Below are 19,610 nucleotides of genomic sequence, written 5' to 3'. Positions count from 1 at the left end.
TACTCTTATGTTTTGACTCCACGTGGATTCAGGTTTTGATAACGTCATGTCCATGACTGAAAGCTTTAAAAAAATTCTCAGTAGAATGAGCAGGCTGAGAGGAGCCTTCTCCCTGCCTCACAATCAGGAGAAAATCTAAGTTAATCATGAGTGAACCCACAAGTTTTGATTTTATTTTTTTAATCCTTTTTTTTTCCCCCCTCAAGTAAAGGGTTGTGAAACCGAGTGTTTGTTCACCTTTAAGGTCCTAGTCCAACCACCATATGTTTAACAGGGATTCTGTAAGTAATGTGACTAAAATAAATGGAACTGCATTTTGGAATACTATGAGCACAGATATAAATCTTTATGTTGAGACTAAAAGTGGTTCTTGTTTTGTTGGGTTTTATTTTTTGCATAAAGGATATGGCAAATTTTAGGAAAAACTTCTGCTCATGTATAAGGTTGTCACCTCTGTGGGAAATGGAGAGTTTTCTCCTTGAAATTTGATTTTTCACTTTTTATAAATGGAATCCTTGTAAAATAATTCAAAGCTGCTTTAAAATGTTTGCATCTGAAGTATTTTTGATTTATTTATTTTTTATTCTGTGAATTTTGACTGGTGATTTCAAGGGAGTTTCCTCAAATACGTTTTAAAAATAAGGTAATTAGTTCAATTGAAAAATACTCAGTCACAACTGTGGGTTATTAGTGTTCAAATTCAAGGGAGTTGTGAGAGAGAACTGTAAGAAGAGACGCTCTGTAGTTCAGAGGCTGTTACCAGAAGCTAGGGATTGAAGCTACTTGAGATAATATAACCAGAGTGAGCAGCCTAAAGCTTGCATTGCTGGTTAGTTTTGTAAAATAATTCCCAATATAAAGTAGTATTAGGATATTGCTGACTCTTGAAATGATGGATAAAGGTGCAATGCGAGTTCTCATTTCTTTTCCAACCCTCTCCTATATAAGTACACTTAAATTGTTAGGAAAAAAAAAAGTACATTTTCAGAGTTCACCTACTCTGTAAATTCTCTATTAGCTGGTCTTTCAACCCTTGGTGTGCACTAATGAGCTTAATGTAGAGGAGCTCAAGCTCTGTCCTGCCTTGACTTTTCTTTGTCTTTTCATTTCTGGTATCTGTGGCATCTTCTCCCAAATGCATATCTAGTGACACACAAGCTAGTCCATATTTCCCATTATAAAGAAAAAGGCAAACAGGGCTGTTCTGCCAGCTGTTCTACATGCCAGGCATGCCAACAACAACAGAAAGCTTTTATTATTGAGTAGTTGTGAATTCCAGCTGGGAAATTATCACCTACGGTTCTGTACTTCCTGCTTTTTCTTTACTTGTAGCTATAAACAGTTTTGGGTTTTTTTTTAAGCATACTTTCTATTCAAAGGACTTATTGCTGTTGAACTGGATAGGTTTGTGTTTGCATACAGTATTTCTGGGTATGTAGGCTTGAGGAAATCAACCTTTCAGCTCTTAGTGGTCTGAGAGAAAGTAATAAATCCATAAAATTTTTGTGCTTTGAAGTCCCCAGTTGCTGTGGAAGGACAGGAATAGAGCAGAACTTATGTTTGTAGTGCTTAGGGTGAAACAAGGTTGGAGTCAAATAAACACAGATGCTGTTTTCACATGGGAAATAGCTTGCCCACAGGTGTCAGAATAGGCTTAAAATTACATTTTACTCACACAGACACTATTTCTGAGTCACAGCTGCAGCCAGATAAGACTGCAAATCTAACTTATGGGGGACTTGTGAAACACTGTCTCCTTTCCTCCCCACCCCCCCTACACCATATATTTTAATTGGATTTCTTTTTCTAAGAAAGCTTGAGAACCTTAAAGAGGCTGAAAGGACATTATTACCCATAAGTGGTAGGTGTGTAAGTGAATTTTTTTTTTAAATGCTTAATTGAAAAGACCAGAACTGATGCTAGTGCAGCTTTATTTTTTGGAGTTTTTTGTTTGGTTTTTTTTTGTTTGTTTTTTGCTAAAAGTTGATGCTTTCTGTGCCATTCTGAATACACAGCAGAAGTTAATCTTCTCCCATCATTAATAGAATTAAAGATGTAAATGAAAAGGTGTTTCTAGAGGGCTCTAGAATATGTAAATAACATAGCTAGACAGGAAAAGTGGTTTAGTTACTGATAATACATTTTATTTCAAATATTAGTGTAATGTTGTCTATTCATAATGGAATTGGACTCTGTTAGAAGCCAGGCACCACATGCATCTGCATAAGAGGATTCCCTAGTTGTTGGCTCACTACATTATAAAAATGCCCTCCACTCTGAAATGACATTTGTGTTGAAGTAGAACAAGATTTGAGCCGTTAAACTGTACTGAACATGTCACCTTGTTCCAAATGTCCCAGTATACCACATGTTAATAATGAAGCACAGTAATTCTCATTCATGTTGAGCATTATATTTGTAGTAATGCACTATTTGCACTGATAGTGTCATTTCTGTTGTACATCATGATGGTTCAAGACAGCTTTCATTTTAGACTTTGGATAACACAGCTGGATGGATAATGGAGATGGAAGAGACCCATGATACCAGCTGCTGCAGATGTAGAACTGTGACTTGCCATACATCTGACAAAGTAACTTTTATCAGGGTGTTTTGTTTTGTTGTGGTTTTTTTTATTAAGCATTTAAATTCTTGTTATCCTGAGTGGAATCTGCCACTCCAGCATTGATCATTTCACTCTCAGTCTGAGTGGGGAGTCCTGCATTGTGCATCATCTCCTATTTTAATTGAGAAGGTACTCAGTTTTCCCCCAATTCTTGTTTAATAGCACAAGCAGTTTCCTCTCTGTACAGTGTTGCATTATAGTAATAAAATAAATACCACAAAATCACTGATGAGGTGAAAATTGAACTTTCTGTCTCTGTGCAGCCATGTGGGTAAAAGAGTAATTGGCTTTGATAATAACTTTTGTTCTTACAACCCCAAATCTAAATGAGCCTCTCTTTGATACATCTGCTTGTAATTACTATCAAAAGAAGAGAATATATTGTGCAGATAAATAAATTAAACCATTTTCGTGCTTTCACAAAATACAATTGTTTAATAGTTCAGATATACAACTAATGATTCTTAGACTTTTAATGGCATCTTTTGTGTGACAAAAAAATAGAATTCTCATAAATGTATTTTTATGTTTATGCCATAGAGGTATCAGCAGAGAATTCTTGTGTATAAATAGATTTAGTTGGGTCTTACTGTGTTAAGGGAGCTTTTTGTTCTGTATCCATGTAGTGGGAGTTAAGCACATACACTGTTAGGCCCCAGCTCCTCTGAATCACCTTTGCTGTTGTCTTCTCTGATGACACATTAGTTTCTGCAATGTGAGGATTTTTCCTTCCTTGGGACTGGTTGGTAAATAAACCCTGTGGAATGTAGGGTCTAGTTAGCCATGTTGCTGCAGGAAAAGTCTTGGGAAATGCTACTGCACTGGATACAGGTGTAAACTAAAACACGTACTAACATGAACCAAAATGTTTTCAATTTCAGAGGCTTCTCACTTGTGGCTTTTATATAAGTATGTGCTTTTGATACTTCTTACATCAAGAAGAAACTTCAAAAGTTGTTTTTCTGTCTGTTGGGATTTAACTAATAATGATTTTTAATAGCAAAATAGCTGAATCCATTCTGTTCAGATAACACAGTACATTAAGAAACTACTATGCTTTAATTATTGTTACTGTTAGGATTTTTTATTTCCTCATTTACTTTTAAGTGCTGTATCTGCATGGAGTCAATGGGCCATGACCGATCCAGAGAAGCTGTTCTGGCCCATCAGGCCCATGATTCCTGAATTAAAGTCTCTGGCAAACATGGCCAAGGTAGATTGGACTCTTACTATCTGTGGGAAGAATGTACCTGTAATACCCTCCCTCTAGGTAGGGTGTATATAACACCTTTGTTGCAACACAGGCAAAAGGTATCCACAAATTATTGATGTTAATCAAGTCAATCAAACCTGATTGTGCTTTCCACTCAAAGGTGTGAAAATTTGAGAATTCCAGTGCATGTAATGAAATCATGGCAGAAATTCTGGCAAAAGCATGTGTGTGGACAGTAGCTGCATGTCTTGTGAAGCCATGTGTCTGAGCAAAAGGCACTTCTCTTTGTTTGCTCACTGCTGTGTGGATAGTCAAATAACACAAATTGTTATGATGATTCTGCAGGTTTATGAATGCTTTCCAGTTCCTGCTATAAACACTTTGGTCCTAGTGCAGTTATTTTAAGAAGATGCGTATTATGTATTTCAGCATCAGCTGGAAATGGATATGAAGATTATGCTTGATCCAGAGAACATAAATGTTTTGAAACAGCAGAACTGTGAGACCAGGCTGCCACTTATAACTAAGAAAAAACCTGCTCCTGTAAGTAAATTACATTTTCTTGTGGGCTCATTACATGCATTATTTTTCACTATTGAAGGTAACAAATATTAGATCTGGATTTAAAAAAAAAAAAAGTGCAACTACCTCACAATTTTCTACTTTTTGACCTCAATATGTGATGATAAAAATATATTGAGTGACAATACTGGAGAAAACAAACCTGTAGCATAACAGGTTTAAGTAGCAAAACCCCAGTCCAGCAAAAGTATAAGTAGATATGGGAATGTGCTTGGGAATGCGCATGGTAAGGCAACTCTGTAAAATCAGGGAATTAACATAAACTGGAGCTTGTGAAGCTTAGGATGTGACCCAAAGTTGAAGAAAGAAGTAAAAGGGGTTTTGCTGACAAGAATAGACTTTGAGTTGTTCATTCTACGGCCATGTCTTGAACAGACAAGAATACATTCTCTTCTCAAATGATAATGGGATTGTTAGGAAGGAGTGAAACGTTGCTGACACTGACCAGAAATTAGTGTCACTGAATGAAAAAAACAGAGGTTATACTGAAAGAGAATTGAAATCCTGAGTGACTATGAGAATTTAGGTGTCATTTACATCTTATTTTTATGACATGGTTTGGGAATGTTGGATTTTTCTTCTTAGCTCCATGCTGGGAGCACTTGGTTTGGAATGTGAGGGACAGATTCAAATCCTTTCTTTCCATATGGAGGTGTTCCCATGTCTTCTAGATCCCAAGTGCCCTCACTGTTGAGCTACAAGGTATTCTGAAGTACAGCTTTTCTTTTACCTCTTGTCAAGCTGTCTTCCTTGGTGCTGAACTATTATCTACCAAAGCTGAGACTGAGCACTTCCACAACATTTTCTCAGAATGCTGATTAATATCCATCAAATCCCTTTGTCATCTGAGAATGCTGACGTTGTCTAAGATTAAGTTTTGATTCTTCCAAATTTGTGTTCTGCAAACTCCGCTCCTCTTAAATGAACAAATCACAGAATTATGATTTGATTTGGAAGGGACCTTAAAGATCATTTAGATCCAACCCCCTGCCATGGGCAGGGACACCTCCCACTAGACCAGGTTGCTCCAAGCCCCATCCAACCTGCTCTTCAACACTTCCAGGGATGGGGCAGCCACACCTTCTCTGGGCAACCAGAGCCAGTGTTTCATCACCCACACACTAGACAATTTCTTCCTAATGTCTCACCTAAATCTCCCCTCTTCCAGTTTTAATTCATTACCCCTTGTCTTTCTCCAAAGCATGCTTTTAAAAAATTTAAATTGGCACAGGCATCCCTCTACAGATGAATCACGTTGACAAGTTCAGCACAGCACTGCGGTCCACGTGAAGGAATGTGCCCAACAGTCTCTCACACAAGGATGCTCATCTGCAATTTAATTTATGTAATCGAAGCCTGATGCAGCAAGCCCAGTGCTGGAAGAGACATTCTAGGGGATATGGTTTTAAACAACACAAACAGAATCTGTGAATGGCACAGCTGTAAGCTGCCACTTATAAAAAATGATTTTTGAAAGCTGTTGCCCAGACTAAGAGGTGATTTGTCTAACCCTGTGATACAGAGTTAATTAGAAAAAAGCATCATGGCTAATAGCTTTTTAGAACCACTCTAAAACACTTGCAGAGAGGAATATTATACTACTGCAGAGAGCCATGTGTTTTACCACTCTCACTGAAACATTCTGATCAGAGAAAACTTCTTAATGTTGACTTAAATTACAAACATTTAGTGTAAATTAGTCAAGCTCTCTGATACATATTTACAGTTGCTAAGGGACTGTTTGTAACAGGGAGATGGGCTGAAAAAACAAGTAGGTATTTCTTATCTCTCATTTATTCTACAGTGTTTACTGAAGTAAATGCGTTTTAGGAGTTTTTTTAATCACATGACAATCTGTGTTTTTGAAATGTTCTGGCTTCACTGGGGGTACAATTTTACAATTAGGTTTGCATGGTCCACTGCTGAGCTTGTGAATTAAGGCATTTTTGTGAGATGTGATCTGTGGTAGCACTTGGAGGAATGACAGTTACAGATCATCGACAGGAGCGAAAATAAATTGGTGTGTAGTTGCAGGACTAAAATTATATGGTCTTTAGTTTTGAAAAAGATTCCAATTAAAGTAGCTACAGGAATTAATTTAAGTGCTACCTATCCTGCTTTTACTAATCAGCCATTAGAGGGCAATATTTGTACACACACATGCAGACCCACACTTGTATCTACACATGTACATGCCCTACATATGTACATAAGTTCAAAGATAATCTCACAGAAAAATCACTGACAGAAGGGCTCTCATTGAAGTAAATTAAAAACTAATTACTTGGTTAACTGCATTCAGGTTTTTTCTAAGAGTTTTCAGCATCTGAGTTTTCAAGGAGACCTGAGCATTTAAAAATGTGATGAGATTAGAAGCAGGCTGGCTTTGAGGTGACTGGGTAGGTCAAGCCCAAATCTACACGGAATTATTTTATCTTGCCATTTGACTAGTTTGAAAAATTATTAGTAAGGATCTCATTGTCTCAGGGTAAATGTCATCTTTTCTTGCTCTTCAGGTATTCTAAAGTTGCTGACGCTGGGCTTTATGACAGAAACTAAGAACCACTAATTATTGCCCTTCTGTACAGTTTTGGGTCTGATAAGGACTAATGCTTCATCCTCTGTAAAGTTCTGGAGTTACCCTAAAATGGGGGCTGTCATTCTGTTTGAAACACCATGGGCAGACTGGGCATTGCTCTGTTTTGCAGCCTGTGTCTGGGTAACAACTGAAAACAGTTCCCATGGAGTATCTAGCAGAACAAACAGTGATCTGAACTGCAGCAAAAATAGTTTTCAGGGACTGCTGCAACATTGAAAAGATTCACAGCTACACCTTTCGTTTTCATAGGTCTGGTGTTCTTTTATAGAATTATACTGGCACTTTTTAGTTCTTGTTTTCTTATAACTGTATATTATACTGTAAACTTAGGAACCTTTTAATTTATTCATGAGGTAGAATTTAATATGGTGATGATTTCTAGCCTTTATGAGTTGCATCTTGTGTAGTGTGGCTCTAATGGTGATGGCAGTGATTCTGGGGTGGGGTTTTTTTAAGCTAACGTATTTGAGCACAACTGTTCTAATCATCTCTTCAGTTATTCTTTCTTTATTCAGTATTTGCTTCATGCTAGTCTCTTAATGCTTATCACTGCAAATCTAATCATTTCCAGAATTATAATGTCAGGCAAAGCAGGGCAATTCTTTTCATTTCAAGTGACTAGAAGTTTTAGAAGAAAAACAGGTCTTCTGGCCCTCACAACTTAATTGTGTTTTAAATTTCTGTATGTGGCCATAATTACAGTCAAAACAAAATTTGGCTGTGGTAGCAGAATAAGACTTAAATCAATGTTGTAATTCAAAATAATGTTGTTGCATTTGTATTGTGGTGTGTAATCATAATGGACAGCACAGTGAATTAATAAAATCTTCTTGTCACTAAAAATAAAAAGGAAATAATTGGTGAGGTAGAGTTAACTTAACAGATTACTATAGTCAGCATCCTTTCAACCTAGAAATAGGAATGTGAAGGTCACCCCCATCTGAGATGACAAACGTAGAACATTTTGTTGGTAAACAAATTAATCTTTTGAAAGGTTACCATTTGTTTTAAGTTTTTATCCAGTTCTTGTCATCTGGAATTGGAGATGGAGTGTCATTTTGCTAGGCAGGGGTGCAGCCGAAGCTGCTGAAGCTGTTTATGTACATATCAGCATTCCTTGACAAAACTCAGTGCCTGATTGGGATGCCATGGGCTGCTGGTTTACAGCTGTCTCTGGACAGGAATGGAGGCCCACCCCTGAATTCCAATAAGTTGGTCCTGCATATTTGCCTGGTGTAAGCTGGCCCTTTGCCCACAAGTAAAATGTATTGGAGTTCAAGCCAGCAATTATCTTTCTTACTTCCTTCTGTGCTGCTTCTGTTGCCTTTTTCAAAAAGCAGATGTGGGATTCACCGAAGTTCTCCATCTATTCTCTCTTGCACCTGTTATGGCAGAATTTTGATGGAGGTGAAATTCTGGGAGAGCTAGCAGTAGGCTATCAAGGGAGTAAAGCTTGATTTTTCCAAGCACACAGAAAACTGTCAGTTCAGAGCCACCTCTGGTTACTTTAAGAGCTCAAAGTAGGTAAGAATAACATGTAAGACCTGTTGTTGAGGATTCCTGTTTGCTTCGTATTTACAGCTTTGTGTTGGCCTTTCCATTTAAATTGGATTATATTTTCTGTAGATAAAAACCTGAGGGAAATAATCTTAGTATTACATGAAAGAGAAACTGCAGTAATCATTAGGTAGATAAAATGCTGAACTATGTAAATTGAATTAAGAAGGACAAGTTTTAATTTCCTATGCAGTTTTACTATTCAGAAATCTTAAATAAAAAGGCAGTCGTAAAAATTGTTCATATTTTAAATCTCTTACAGAAACTGTTGCAAGTTTGACTCATCTGACTTTTCAAATGGTTTCACTGACATTAGTAAGAATCTGCATTGACTTCCATATGCTGGTTCTTATTAAAGGATCAAAATTAAGTTTGAAACCATAGTTAAACACTTCCTTAGTTTACTATTTAATACCAAGATTATTTGGCTTGGTCAGGATGGGATTCTTTTTCCCATTAGAAATTGGTAGATGTTGGAAGCATGAGTGAAACTGATCTCTGATACTGCTCCCTAGCTTTACTGCTCAGGGGTCTATCAACAAAAAAATGAGTTCATTTATAATTGTGAGGCTGTTACCAGCAGGCTCTGTTCATTTGTAACCACTTACAGGGCAGACCCATTGAAGCCTCTGAAGTATTCTACCCATATTGTTATAGAAATTCTTTCTGAATTAGTTAGCAAAGCAGCTCTGTGTATCTCTCACTGTAAGTTTGTCTCAAGCCTCCTTTCTTAGCTTGCTGGTATAGGACCATGCAGGTAGCTTCAAAAGCCTTGCTGAAGTCAAGATTAGCAGCACTCACTTTTTCTTGCCTATTCACAATGCTTGCTAACCTGTTGTAGAAAAGAAATTAGACTGGCCTGACAAATTTGATCTCAACAGGTTTAAGGTGCTCATTTATTTGTTACTTTCAATACATTTATAACTAGATTGGTTATTTAAGAATTTTTCCAATAATTGTAGTTAAATCCATAAGGCAGGACTTTCTGAACCAGTCCTTTGCCCCTTTCTAAAGACAACCAGTGATCAATGAAGAACATGTGATTTATAAACTTTGGTAATTTGTTATCTTTCCTGTCCTGCTTCATCTCTGGAATAGTTTGAGCTTGTTTCTATAGCACATTTTATCTGTGGAACAGACTATTCAGTGGAGTTCCAGTTTCCCTTAGACTTGCCTTCTACAAGTTCTTACAAGTTTCCTGAGCATATTTAAAGCTGCTTAGTTCCATTGGTTGTATTTTGCTGTGCTTCCTCCTTCCCTTTACAGGGATTTTGAACTGTGAACCTCAAATCATGCTAAGAACTTCTTAAAAAATAAGAAGGTAGATATCAATTTGGAGAAGATAATAATGAAATGATAGATTATTATATACCTTTTCTCTACCATTACTATAAAGTTCTGTGATTTTCTGGTATTTACTTAGCAAATCTCATCTTTCAAATCTTCGTGGTTGATAAACTGTAGTTTTGATCCATGATAGCACTCATCTTTTCTCTGTATTTAATACTGGTCTCTGTTCTTCTACTGGGGGGAAAGTTTCTCTATTAACATACTTACATACATACATACAAAAATAAGTTGTTCTAGTTAAATATTGCTGTTTAGTAGAAAGAAAACAAAGAACTAATCAGAAAAACTCTGTGGTGTTACAACAAGAACCCTATTTAAAATTAAGCAAAAAAACCCAACAACAAACAAACAAGTGGGAGAGGTTTATCCACAGGAGAAAACCACTTTAGAAAGGATAATAGAATTGTTTTTCCTTGTGACCCAGGTTATTTACACTTAGAAGCACTTGAAATGAAAAAACTGTTTTTCAGCACACTCCAAGCATATTTTAAGGCAAGGAAACCTTAGTCTGCGTTACAAATGAACTGTTCTTTTCCAGCCCTGTAAAACTACTTCAAAAGCAGCTATGATGAAGCAGGCCATGTGCTGCCTTCAGTAAAGTATACTTGCTCAGTCATGACCTTGATAACAAACTTGACCAAAAGACATTATTCATGCAGGAAAATATCTGAGGTCTTAATCTCCTCGTAGCAGTAGCTGTTGCCTGGTGCCAGAGATGAAGCAGGTAAGGTGTCTACAGGTTAGGGTTGTACAGGGTATGATCCTTTGCTTCCATACTGTTCTGGCTCTGTCTACACTACAAACGTTAAAATGCCAGGGAAGAGCTGCCAGGTGTGGAATATGTGGCATTTAATTCACTAGATTTTCTGTTTGTGCCATAAAAGCGGTAGGTGTGAGTAGAAGTTTTAAATTATAGAAAAACAAGCAGATGGAAGTCTACTGAAAACCTTTTAAAAGATGCAATCTTTTTAATATCTTTTTAAGTTACATGACTGAATAATTGTAATTAAACTATAAAGGATGCTAGAAGTTTTTTTATTGCAGTACTTAATATTATTTGTATTATTTTTAGAGTCCTATTATTGTAATCAAGTTGTTTTAATTTTAGGATTAAAGCATTTTGTCAAACTTTGCTTTGATACCTCACTGTAGTCTTCAAGAGGACAGCTAGAGTAGGAAATAGGATGCTGAAAGAAGGGTGTACAGACTGGGGGCAATTTTTGTAGGTAATTGGTTTGGGCCAGCTCCATAGTTCTGCTGTGTTGCCTGTACCATGGAATGAAGTGAATCATAGTGTAAATGAGAGCTTAAATTACATTACAGTTGCATCTGTCCGTATTTTACCATGGCACCTGCTGTGGACTTTATAAAAATTAAAGGATACAGCAAAGAAGTATTAAGTATCTATCTCCAGTTTAAAAAAAACACAACAACAAAACACACAACCCCCTCCCAGAAAACACAAAAGCCCCCTCTAGGCTGCTTTTGAGCTCGTACACCACCTGAATTGCTTTTCCTTGTAGCTTATTGTATCTCTATGAACATAAATGAAATACATATGTTTCATAGTGCTGTTTATCATAACAAAACTCCTGGGATTTAAACTAGGATGAAGCTGAGCAAGAGTAAACTCTGCTGCTTTGATGATACAATAGCCTGAAAAAGGACTCACTCTTTAATTGATTTTTTTTTTCATTTAATATATTTTTGTTGTGTCCTCAACAAACTGCTGGGCTGCGAGTGAGTAGAAAAGTGTCATTTATTCTTCCTTTTTCCCAGTATCAAGCCACTTACATGCCAGCTGATATCAAGTTAATCTTTGTTAGATGCTTATTGCTATTTTCTTGGAGCACAGGACATGAAGATTCATGTGTCTAGATCCCTTAAAGCATAATGCTTCATCATGGCACAACTAAAAGAGTGCCTATGATTTCTCTGAAAGATTCTCCATTATGATAAAGCATTTATATTTTCTGTCTCCCTAATGTCCCTTGTGGACAGTGTTGTTATACAAATTGGGAGGAAAAATTATAATAGTTTATTTTGATCTGTCTTTTTCCCCTATTAAGTTTATGAGCAGTTCTTTAGAATTGCCTATCCCTTTCTGTGAAGCTGATGGCTCATGATGACACAACAGTGCTCAAGGATCCAACTCATGGCCTGGATCCTGTTGTACTAAGTGCTGGACATGAACATGCTAATCAGTCATTGAACCCAAGTATTTGAAACCATGAAGTCCCACTGTGGTCTATAAAAGAGATAAATACCATTGTTCCCCTTTTGCAGATCTGCCACTACTTCCTAGCTTTCTGCTTTTATGTATTTAATACTACTTCAAGGTAGTTTATAATTCATAACAAAAAATTTTATCTAGATTTCCAAAAATCTGTTGGCAGAGTAAGGATTGATAGACCAGTGGTAAATTTTCCTTTTGCTTCATAAAACATTTGAGTTTATTTGAGCCTTCTATGTATCTTGTGTTTTATCATTGTTTCATTTTCCTGGCATCAGCCAGGTGAGAGAAAACAATATAACCTGCTGCTGGTGGTGTTTTCACTGTTGTCAAGTGAGAGATCTCAGGGATGTTACTCACCTTGAAGTTGCATATGCTCATACTTAGCTTATTGGAGAGAGAAACAGATATTAGATGATAACACAGAGGTTTTATTTGTATAATACTGAAGTACAGGGTGGCAATATATTCTTTTCCCTGTGCAATCCCCTAGAGGTGTGGAGATACGCTTATCAGTAAGACACATGGTATCACTGTCCCAAGATGAGGTGTGTGTCACTGCTTGAATTCCTGGTGCTTAGAACAGCAGGTTCTGTGTTTTCAGGCAAGCACAGGTTAATTGGGGAAGTAAGGGAGCTTTAACCTCCACATGAGCATAGCCAGTGTGGCACGTTTCCACATGGCGTTGTCAGGCTGTGTCATTCCCTGCTCTCCTTAAGGAGAAGAGACTCTCCAAAGTCTGTCATACTTACTGTTCTCTGATTTGTCAGTACTTTCACATACTTTAATTCCATTGGAATTCTTCCCGGCAAATATTTATTTACATATTTAAGTATTTCCCTTCTGGTACCTTGCCTGTGCATGCATTTTATATATTTAAAGACTGTCCAGTCAAGAAATACTAAGTTTACACTATACTCATTCAAACAGCCAACTTTGTAGCTCCTTTCCTAGTACACTGATTTTTGCACAAAAGTCATAAGACCTCAGTTGCATTTAATGAACTTTATTTTAAAATACTAAAGCAATGACAGCAGACAAAACTGTAGCATGTTCATAAGCAGCAAAAGCAGTTCTTGTACCATTATGTTATTAAATATTAATGAAACTATTTATACAGAAATTGTACTGGTTATTGCAGGAGTAGAAAAGGGGCTTTGCAAATCCAGGATTTCTCTTTGTTAAAAGATTGTCTCTTCCTAGGTGTGTAGTCTGAAGATAGTGAAAAGTCATGCAGCTGGCAACCTTTGGGGTTTGCCTGTCTCTCATCACATGGATTCTCCCTTGCCCCTGTTGGAGGAAGATGTAACAAAAGGGGTGAGTCCCAGAAGCCCACCCCAGTACAGTACAGGTGTGTGCTACTGAAGCAATGTTATTTGTTGTTTTCTGCAGATATCTGGTAGCCAAATCTTCTGGCACCTCGAAACTTGTAAGAATTGTGGTTTCAAGTGTTGCAAAGGGTAGAGATCAACTTCAGGCTACTTAATCCAAGTGCCAGCTAACTTAGCACATAGCACTTGTTATGGTTAGCATCATCCTCTCTCAGTTACCTTGTAATTCATAGAGTTCAGTTGCTGCTGGAAAGAATTTTGTGTGCCGGAGGATTCTGGTATCACTAAATAGAAAGGTTGTGATTGATGTCTAGTTTTTGGTCATTCAATCTTAACTAGACCTGCACTTGGACTACTTTAGGCATCAGTCCATATTAATGGTTACAATGTGACTTACAAGAGTTAATTCTCATCCATTCTGCACATTGAATTTCCATTATACATGTAGTTCCTTCTCAGAATCAGCACCATTAGAGAATCGTTCATGTGTTTGTCAATTTTTATAGGCAAAGTTCACCTTCCTTGAAGGTGAACTGTTGAAAGATACAAACCTTTCAATAAAAGAAAACTACAGGTTTTGGAATTTTGGTTTGCATCTACATTTGTTTAATCCTTTCTTCATTGCCACTCATTCTCTTTTCTTTCATCACTGCCAAAGTATGAATCGTTGAGTAATGTCATCATCTTGTAGGTATTCTGAGCCTAACTGAACAAAGGCTTGTCCTTCCAGCATCAAAGATAACTCTCCAGACACCTCCTGTTGCATCCAAAGCAGCTCCTTTCCATGAATTCCACAGGCAGCACAGGAGGTCAGCTGTAGGTGAGTGCAAAGGATTGATAGCAGTCCTCAATTTCACCTCCAGCCTCACTTTCAGGCCTTTGTTTTATCTCACAAGGAAACAGTTGTCTAATCATAGAAGGTTTCGGTTGGAACGGACCTTCAAGATCATCTAGATCCAATCCCCTGCATGGGCAGGGACACCTCCCACCAGCCCAGGCTGCTCCAAGCCCCATCCAACCTGCCCTTCAACACTTCCAGGGATGGGGCAGCCACAGCTTCTCTGGGCAACCAGGGCCAGTGTCTCACCACCCTCACAGCAAAGAATTTATTCCTAACGAGTGCTCACTCAAATTCTCAAGAATGCCAAGATGTACAAGAGCATCATGTATGTGCCTTGCAAGTGAATGGGAGTCGGATTTCTTAATCTCTGGGAGGATGTGATTGCTGTTCATTTCTGAAATCCTAGTAGGTTCCTATATCAGTATGGAAAGGAGCATAAGCAAGATGAGCAGTGGGTTCAGTAGCAATCTTAGACATGAGAGCAAACTGGAGTGTGTCAGGACTTACTGGTATGTGGTAGAGTGTCCATTTTATGCTGCTGTTGTGCTTCTAATAATGAAATCTGCCATCAATTTCTTTCTTTGCTACAGGAGAGATTAGTAGTAGGGTGGACCCTGAGAATACAGACACCATCTCCTTCCCGAACTCAAAGGAAACAATTCATGGCACATATTCCTCTAGTAAAGGTAACACTGCACCACTTCCATCCAGCATTTCCATGATTCCAGCAAGGAAATCAAAGCAGTTGTAGATAAATCCAGCTCAACAGTTGGAATCTGAGCTGCAGATTCCCTCTCAGACCCAGGTATTCAGAGAGTGAGGATAATGAGATTTTTATTCATGTTTTTAATACTGCAATAGAGATGGTTTAGGAAGTTACTGCGAATCACTGAATTTGTACAGGAGAGTTTGAACCAAAGCCACCAAATAGTAAATACTGAAGCAAAATAGGAAATACTTCATATATTGTCAGTTTCTGCTTTCTCAAGTCTACCTAAATTTCTATTTTTTTCACAGAATCTTAGAAAATAAGTCTGGAAAGGATGTTCTGAGGTTATCTGGACCTCCAGGCAGAATTACCTGTACCTGTAATATTGCAGACAGATGTTTTTCTAACCTGTTCTGAAAACTTTCAGTTATAGTGACTCCACAGTCTCCCTAGGCCATCTGCTGCAGTGCTTAACTATCTTTACTGTTATAAAAGAGTTTTTTAATGTCTCATCTAAATCTCCCTCACTGCAGTTAAGCAAATGTAGTGTTTCCCTTTACATTTACAGAAGACTATAGGGGAGTTTGACCTTGACTGCTTAATGCTTGCTGATTGTTCTTGATCCCCACGCAAAAGGGACATTTCTTTCTTTTTATGGCTAATTACCATGTTTCGTAGCAAACTGTCTGGAGTGTTGCTTGATCTTTCCAGAATTTTTGACTTTTGTGGCATTGAGGAGATCTGAGAAGGAAAGAGGAGATCTGAAAAATCAAAGATGAAGCAAACCTGAGAAATGGAGATTGAGGTGTTATTAAAGTAAATAAAAATAACAACCTAAAAATAGTTTGAGAATAGTGTACTTAGATAGAAAATCCGAGCTAATGAGTTTCTGGCTAAAGTTGCCAGTAAATAGGGATTTCTGTCCAGAGGCAGGAACGTTTCCATTCTAAGTTTTACTCCAGTTTGCATTTATATGGCAGGATGTTACCCCTTCTCCTAGGATGGATGGAGAGAGTTGCAGTTCCTTTCTGATTTAGTCCAGTGACTTACAGTAGAGCTTCATTTTTATATATTGGGAAACCCAGCCTAGTTCCTCTGTGCAGTGTATGTATTTCTATAAAAATGCTCATCATCCTGTGTGACCTCTGAGGTCTTTGCATGGCAGTGGGTTTCATGGTAAAGCTGGGCTAGATTTTATGGTTGTGATGTATAAATCAGTATGAGTGTATTTCAGATGCATAAATTCCCACAGTTAAATCATAACTAGTAACATAGTTGTGTGTCTTGACCACAAGCAATGGCAATTACTCTTGATCTGTGGCTCTTCTCCCTCAGCCCCCACAGCCGTCTCCATGCCAGTCCTCACAGGATCCATGCTTTGATTGTGACATTGCTGTTTGCCATGGCACGATAGACCAGAAAGCTCCAGGCTTCCTGGCATTCAAGCAACATTATTGTTTATCTTGGGGAAGCATTGTTGGTTTTTTGGAACGTACAGAAAAGCTTCTCAAGGATTATGCTGTACCATTGGCTACAATCAACTGTAAAAAGTTGGCGGAAGTCGCATCAGGCTTTGAGCTTAATGAGAATCCCACCAAAAACGACATTCTGTCAGTGATAAAGAATCAATCAAAGCATAATGCTTCATCATGGCACAACTAAAAGAGTGCCTATGATTTCTCTGAAAGATTCTCCATTATGATAAAGCATTTATATTTTCTGTCTCCCTAATGTCCCTTGTGGACAGTGTTGTTATACAAATTGGGAGGAAAAATTATAATAGTTTATTTTGATCTGTCTTTTTCCCCTATTAAGTTTATGAGCAGTTCTTTAGAATTGCCTATCCCTTTCTGTGAAGCTGATGGCTCATGATGACACAACAGTGCTCAAGGATCCAACTCATGGCCTGGATCCTGTTGTACTAAGTGCTGGACATGAACATGCTAATCAGTCATTGAACCCAAGTATTTGAAACCATGAAGTCCCACTGTGGTCTATAAAAGAGATAAATACCATTGTTCCCCTTTTGCAGATCTGCCACTACTTCCTAGCTTTCTGCTTTTATGTATTTAATACTACTTCAAGGTAGTTTATAATTCATAACAAAAAATTTTATCTAGATTTCCAAAAATCTGTTGGCAGAGTAAGGATTGATAGACCAGTGGTAAATTTTCCTTTTGCTTCATAAAACATTTGAGTTTATTTGAGTCTTCTATGTATCTTGTGTTTTATCATTGTTTCATTTTCCTGGCATCAGCCAGGTGAGAGAAAACAATATAACCTGCTGCTGGTGGTGTTTTCACTGTTGTCAAGTGAGAGATCTCAGGGATGTTACTCACCTTGAAGTTGCATATGCTCATACTTAGCTTATTGGAGAGAGAAACAGATATTAGATGATAACACAGAGGTTTTATTTGTATAATACTGAAGTACAGGGTGGCAATATATTCTTTTCCCTGTGCAATCCCCTAGAGGTGTGGAGATACGCTTATCAGTAAGACACATGGTATCACTGTCCCAAGATGAGGTGTGTGTCACTGCTTGAATTCCTGGTGCTTAGAACAGCAGGTTCTGTGTTTTCAGGCAAGCACAGGTTAATTGGGGAAGTAAGGGAGCTTTAACCTCCACATGAGCATAGCCAGTGTGGCACGTTTCCACATGGCGTTGTCAGGCTGTGTCATTCCCTGCTCTCCTTAAGGAGAAGAGACTCTCCAAAGTCTGTCATACTTACTGTTCTCTGATTTGTCAGTACTTTCACATACTTTAATTCCATTGGAATTCTTCCCGGCAAATATTTATTTACATATTTAAGTATTTCCCTTCTGGTACCTTGCCTGTGCATGCATTTTATATATTTAAAGACTGTCCAGTCAAGAAATACTAAGTTTACACTATACTCATTCAAACAGCCAACTTTGTAGCTCCTTTCCTAGTACACTGATTTTTGCACAAAAGTCATAAGACCTCAGTTGCATTTAATGAACTTTATTTTAAAATACTAAAGCAATGACAGCAGACAAAACTGTAGCATGTTCATAAGCAGCAAAAGCAGTTCTTGTACCATTATGTTATTAAATATTAATGAAACTATTTATACAGAAATTGTACTGGTTATTGCAGGAGTAGAAAAGGGGCTTTGCAAATCCAGGATTTCTCTTTGTTAAAAGATTGTCTCTTCCTAGGTGTGTAGTCTGAAGATAGTGAAAAGTCATGCAGCTGGCAACCTTTGGGGTTTGCCTGTCTCTCATCACATGGATTCTCCCTTGCCCCTGTTGGAGGAAGATGTAACAAAAGGGGTGAGTCCCAGAAGCCCACCCCAGTACAGTACAGGTGTGTGCTACTGAAGCAATGTTATTTGTTGTTTTCTGCAGATATCTGGTAGCCAAATCTTCTGGCACCTCGAAACTTGTAAGAATTGTGGTTTCAAGTGTTGCAAAGGGTAGAGATCAACTTCAGGCTACTTAATCCAAGTGCCAGCTAACTTAGCACATAGCACTTGTTATGGTTAGCATCATCCTCTCTCAGTTACCTTGTAATTCATAGAGTTCAGTTGCTGCTGGAAAGAATTTTGTGTGCCGGAGGATTCTGGTATCACTAAATAGAAAGGTTGTGATTGATGTCTAGTTTTTGGTCATTCAATCTTAACTAGACCTGCACTTGGACTACTTTAGGCATCAGTCCATATTAATGGTTACAATGTGACTTACAAGAGTTAATTCTCATCCATTCTGCACATTGAATTTCCATTATACATGTAGTTCCTTCTCAGAATCAGCACCATTAGAGAATCGTTCATGTGTTTGTCAATTTTTATAGGCAAAGTTCACCTTCCTTGAAGGTGAACTGTTGAAAGATACAAACCTTTCAATAAAAGAAAACTACAGGTTTTGGAATTTTGGTTTGCATCTACATTTGTTTAATCCTTTCTTCATTGCCACTCATTCTCTTTTCTTTCATCACTGCCAAAGTATGAATCGTTGAGTAATGTCATCATCTTGTAGGTATTCTGAGCCTAACTGAACAAAGGCTTGTCCTTCCAGCATCAAAGATAACTCTCCAGACACCTCCTGTTGCATCCAAAGCAGCTCCTTTCCATGAATTCCACAGGCAGCACAGGAGGTCAGCTGTAGGTGAGTGCAAAGGATTGATAGCAGTCCTCAATTTCACCTCCAGCCTCACTTTCAGGCCTTTGTTTTATCTCACAAGGAAACAGTTGTCTAATCATAGAAGGTTTCGGTTGGAACGGACCTTCAAGATCATCTAGATCCAATCCCCTGCATGGGCAGGGACACCTCCCACCAGCCCAGGCTGCTCCAAGCCCCATCCAACCTGCCCTTCAACACTTCCAGGGATGGGGCAGCCACAGCTTCTCTGGGCAACCAGGGCCAGTGTCTCACCACCCTCACAGCAAAGAATTTATTCCTAACGAGTGCTCACTCAAATTCTCAAGAATGCCAAGATGTACAAGAGCATCATGTATGTGCCTTGCAAGTGAATGGGAGTCGGATTTCTTAATCTCTGGGAGGATGTGATTGCTGTTCATTTCTGAAATCCTAGTAGGTTCCTATA

General features: G+C 38.0%; 1 protein-coding gene across 1 annotated transcript in view; it reads left to right on the top strand.

Moving 5' to 3' along the window:
- The first annotated feature begins 3,761 nt into the window (after nucleotides 1–3,761).
- Nucleotides 3,762–19,610, top strand: part of IQCH (IQ motif containing H) — a 62,480-nt gene continuing 46,631 nt past the window's right edge. Inside the window, 4 exon segments of the mRNA XM_009995317.1 lie at nucleotides 3,762–3,839; nucleotides 4,269–4,382; nucleotides 18,224–18,371; nucleotides 19,043–19,171. Of these exon segments, the coding sequence (XP_009993619.1) occupies nucleotides 3,762–3,839; nucleotides 4,269–4,382; nucleotides 18,224–18,371; nucleotides 19,043–19,171 (469 nt within the window).

This window comes from Chaetura pelagica, unplaced genomic scaffold (genome assembly GCF_000747805.2).
Source record: "Chaetura pelagica isolate M959 unplaced genomic scaffold, ChaPel_1.0 scaffold453, whole genome shotgun sequence".
Classification (NCBI taxonomy): domain Eukaryota; kingdom Metazoa; phylum Chordata; class Aves; order Apodiformes; family Apodidae; genus Chaetura; species Chaetura pelagica.
Note: the sequence above shows the minus strand (reverse complement) of the source record. Positions and strands in the feature narration are given on the sequence as shown.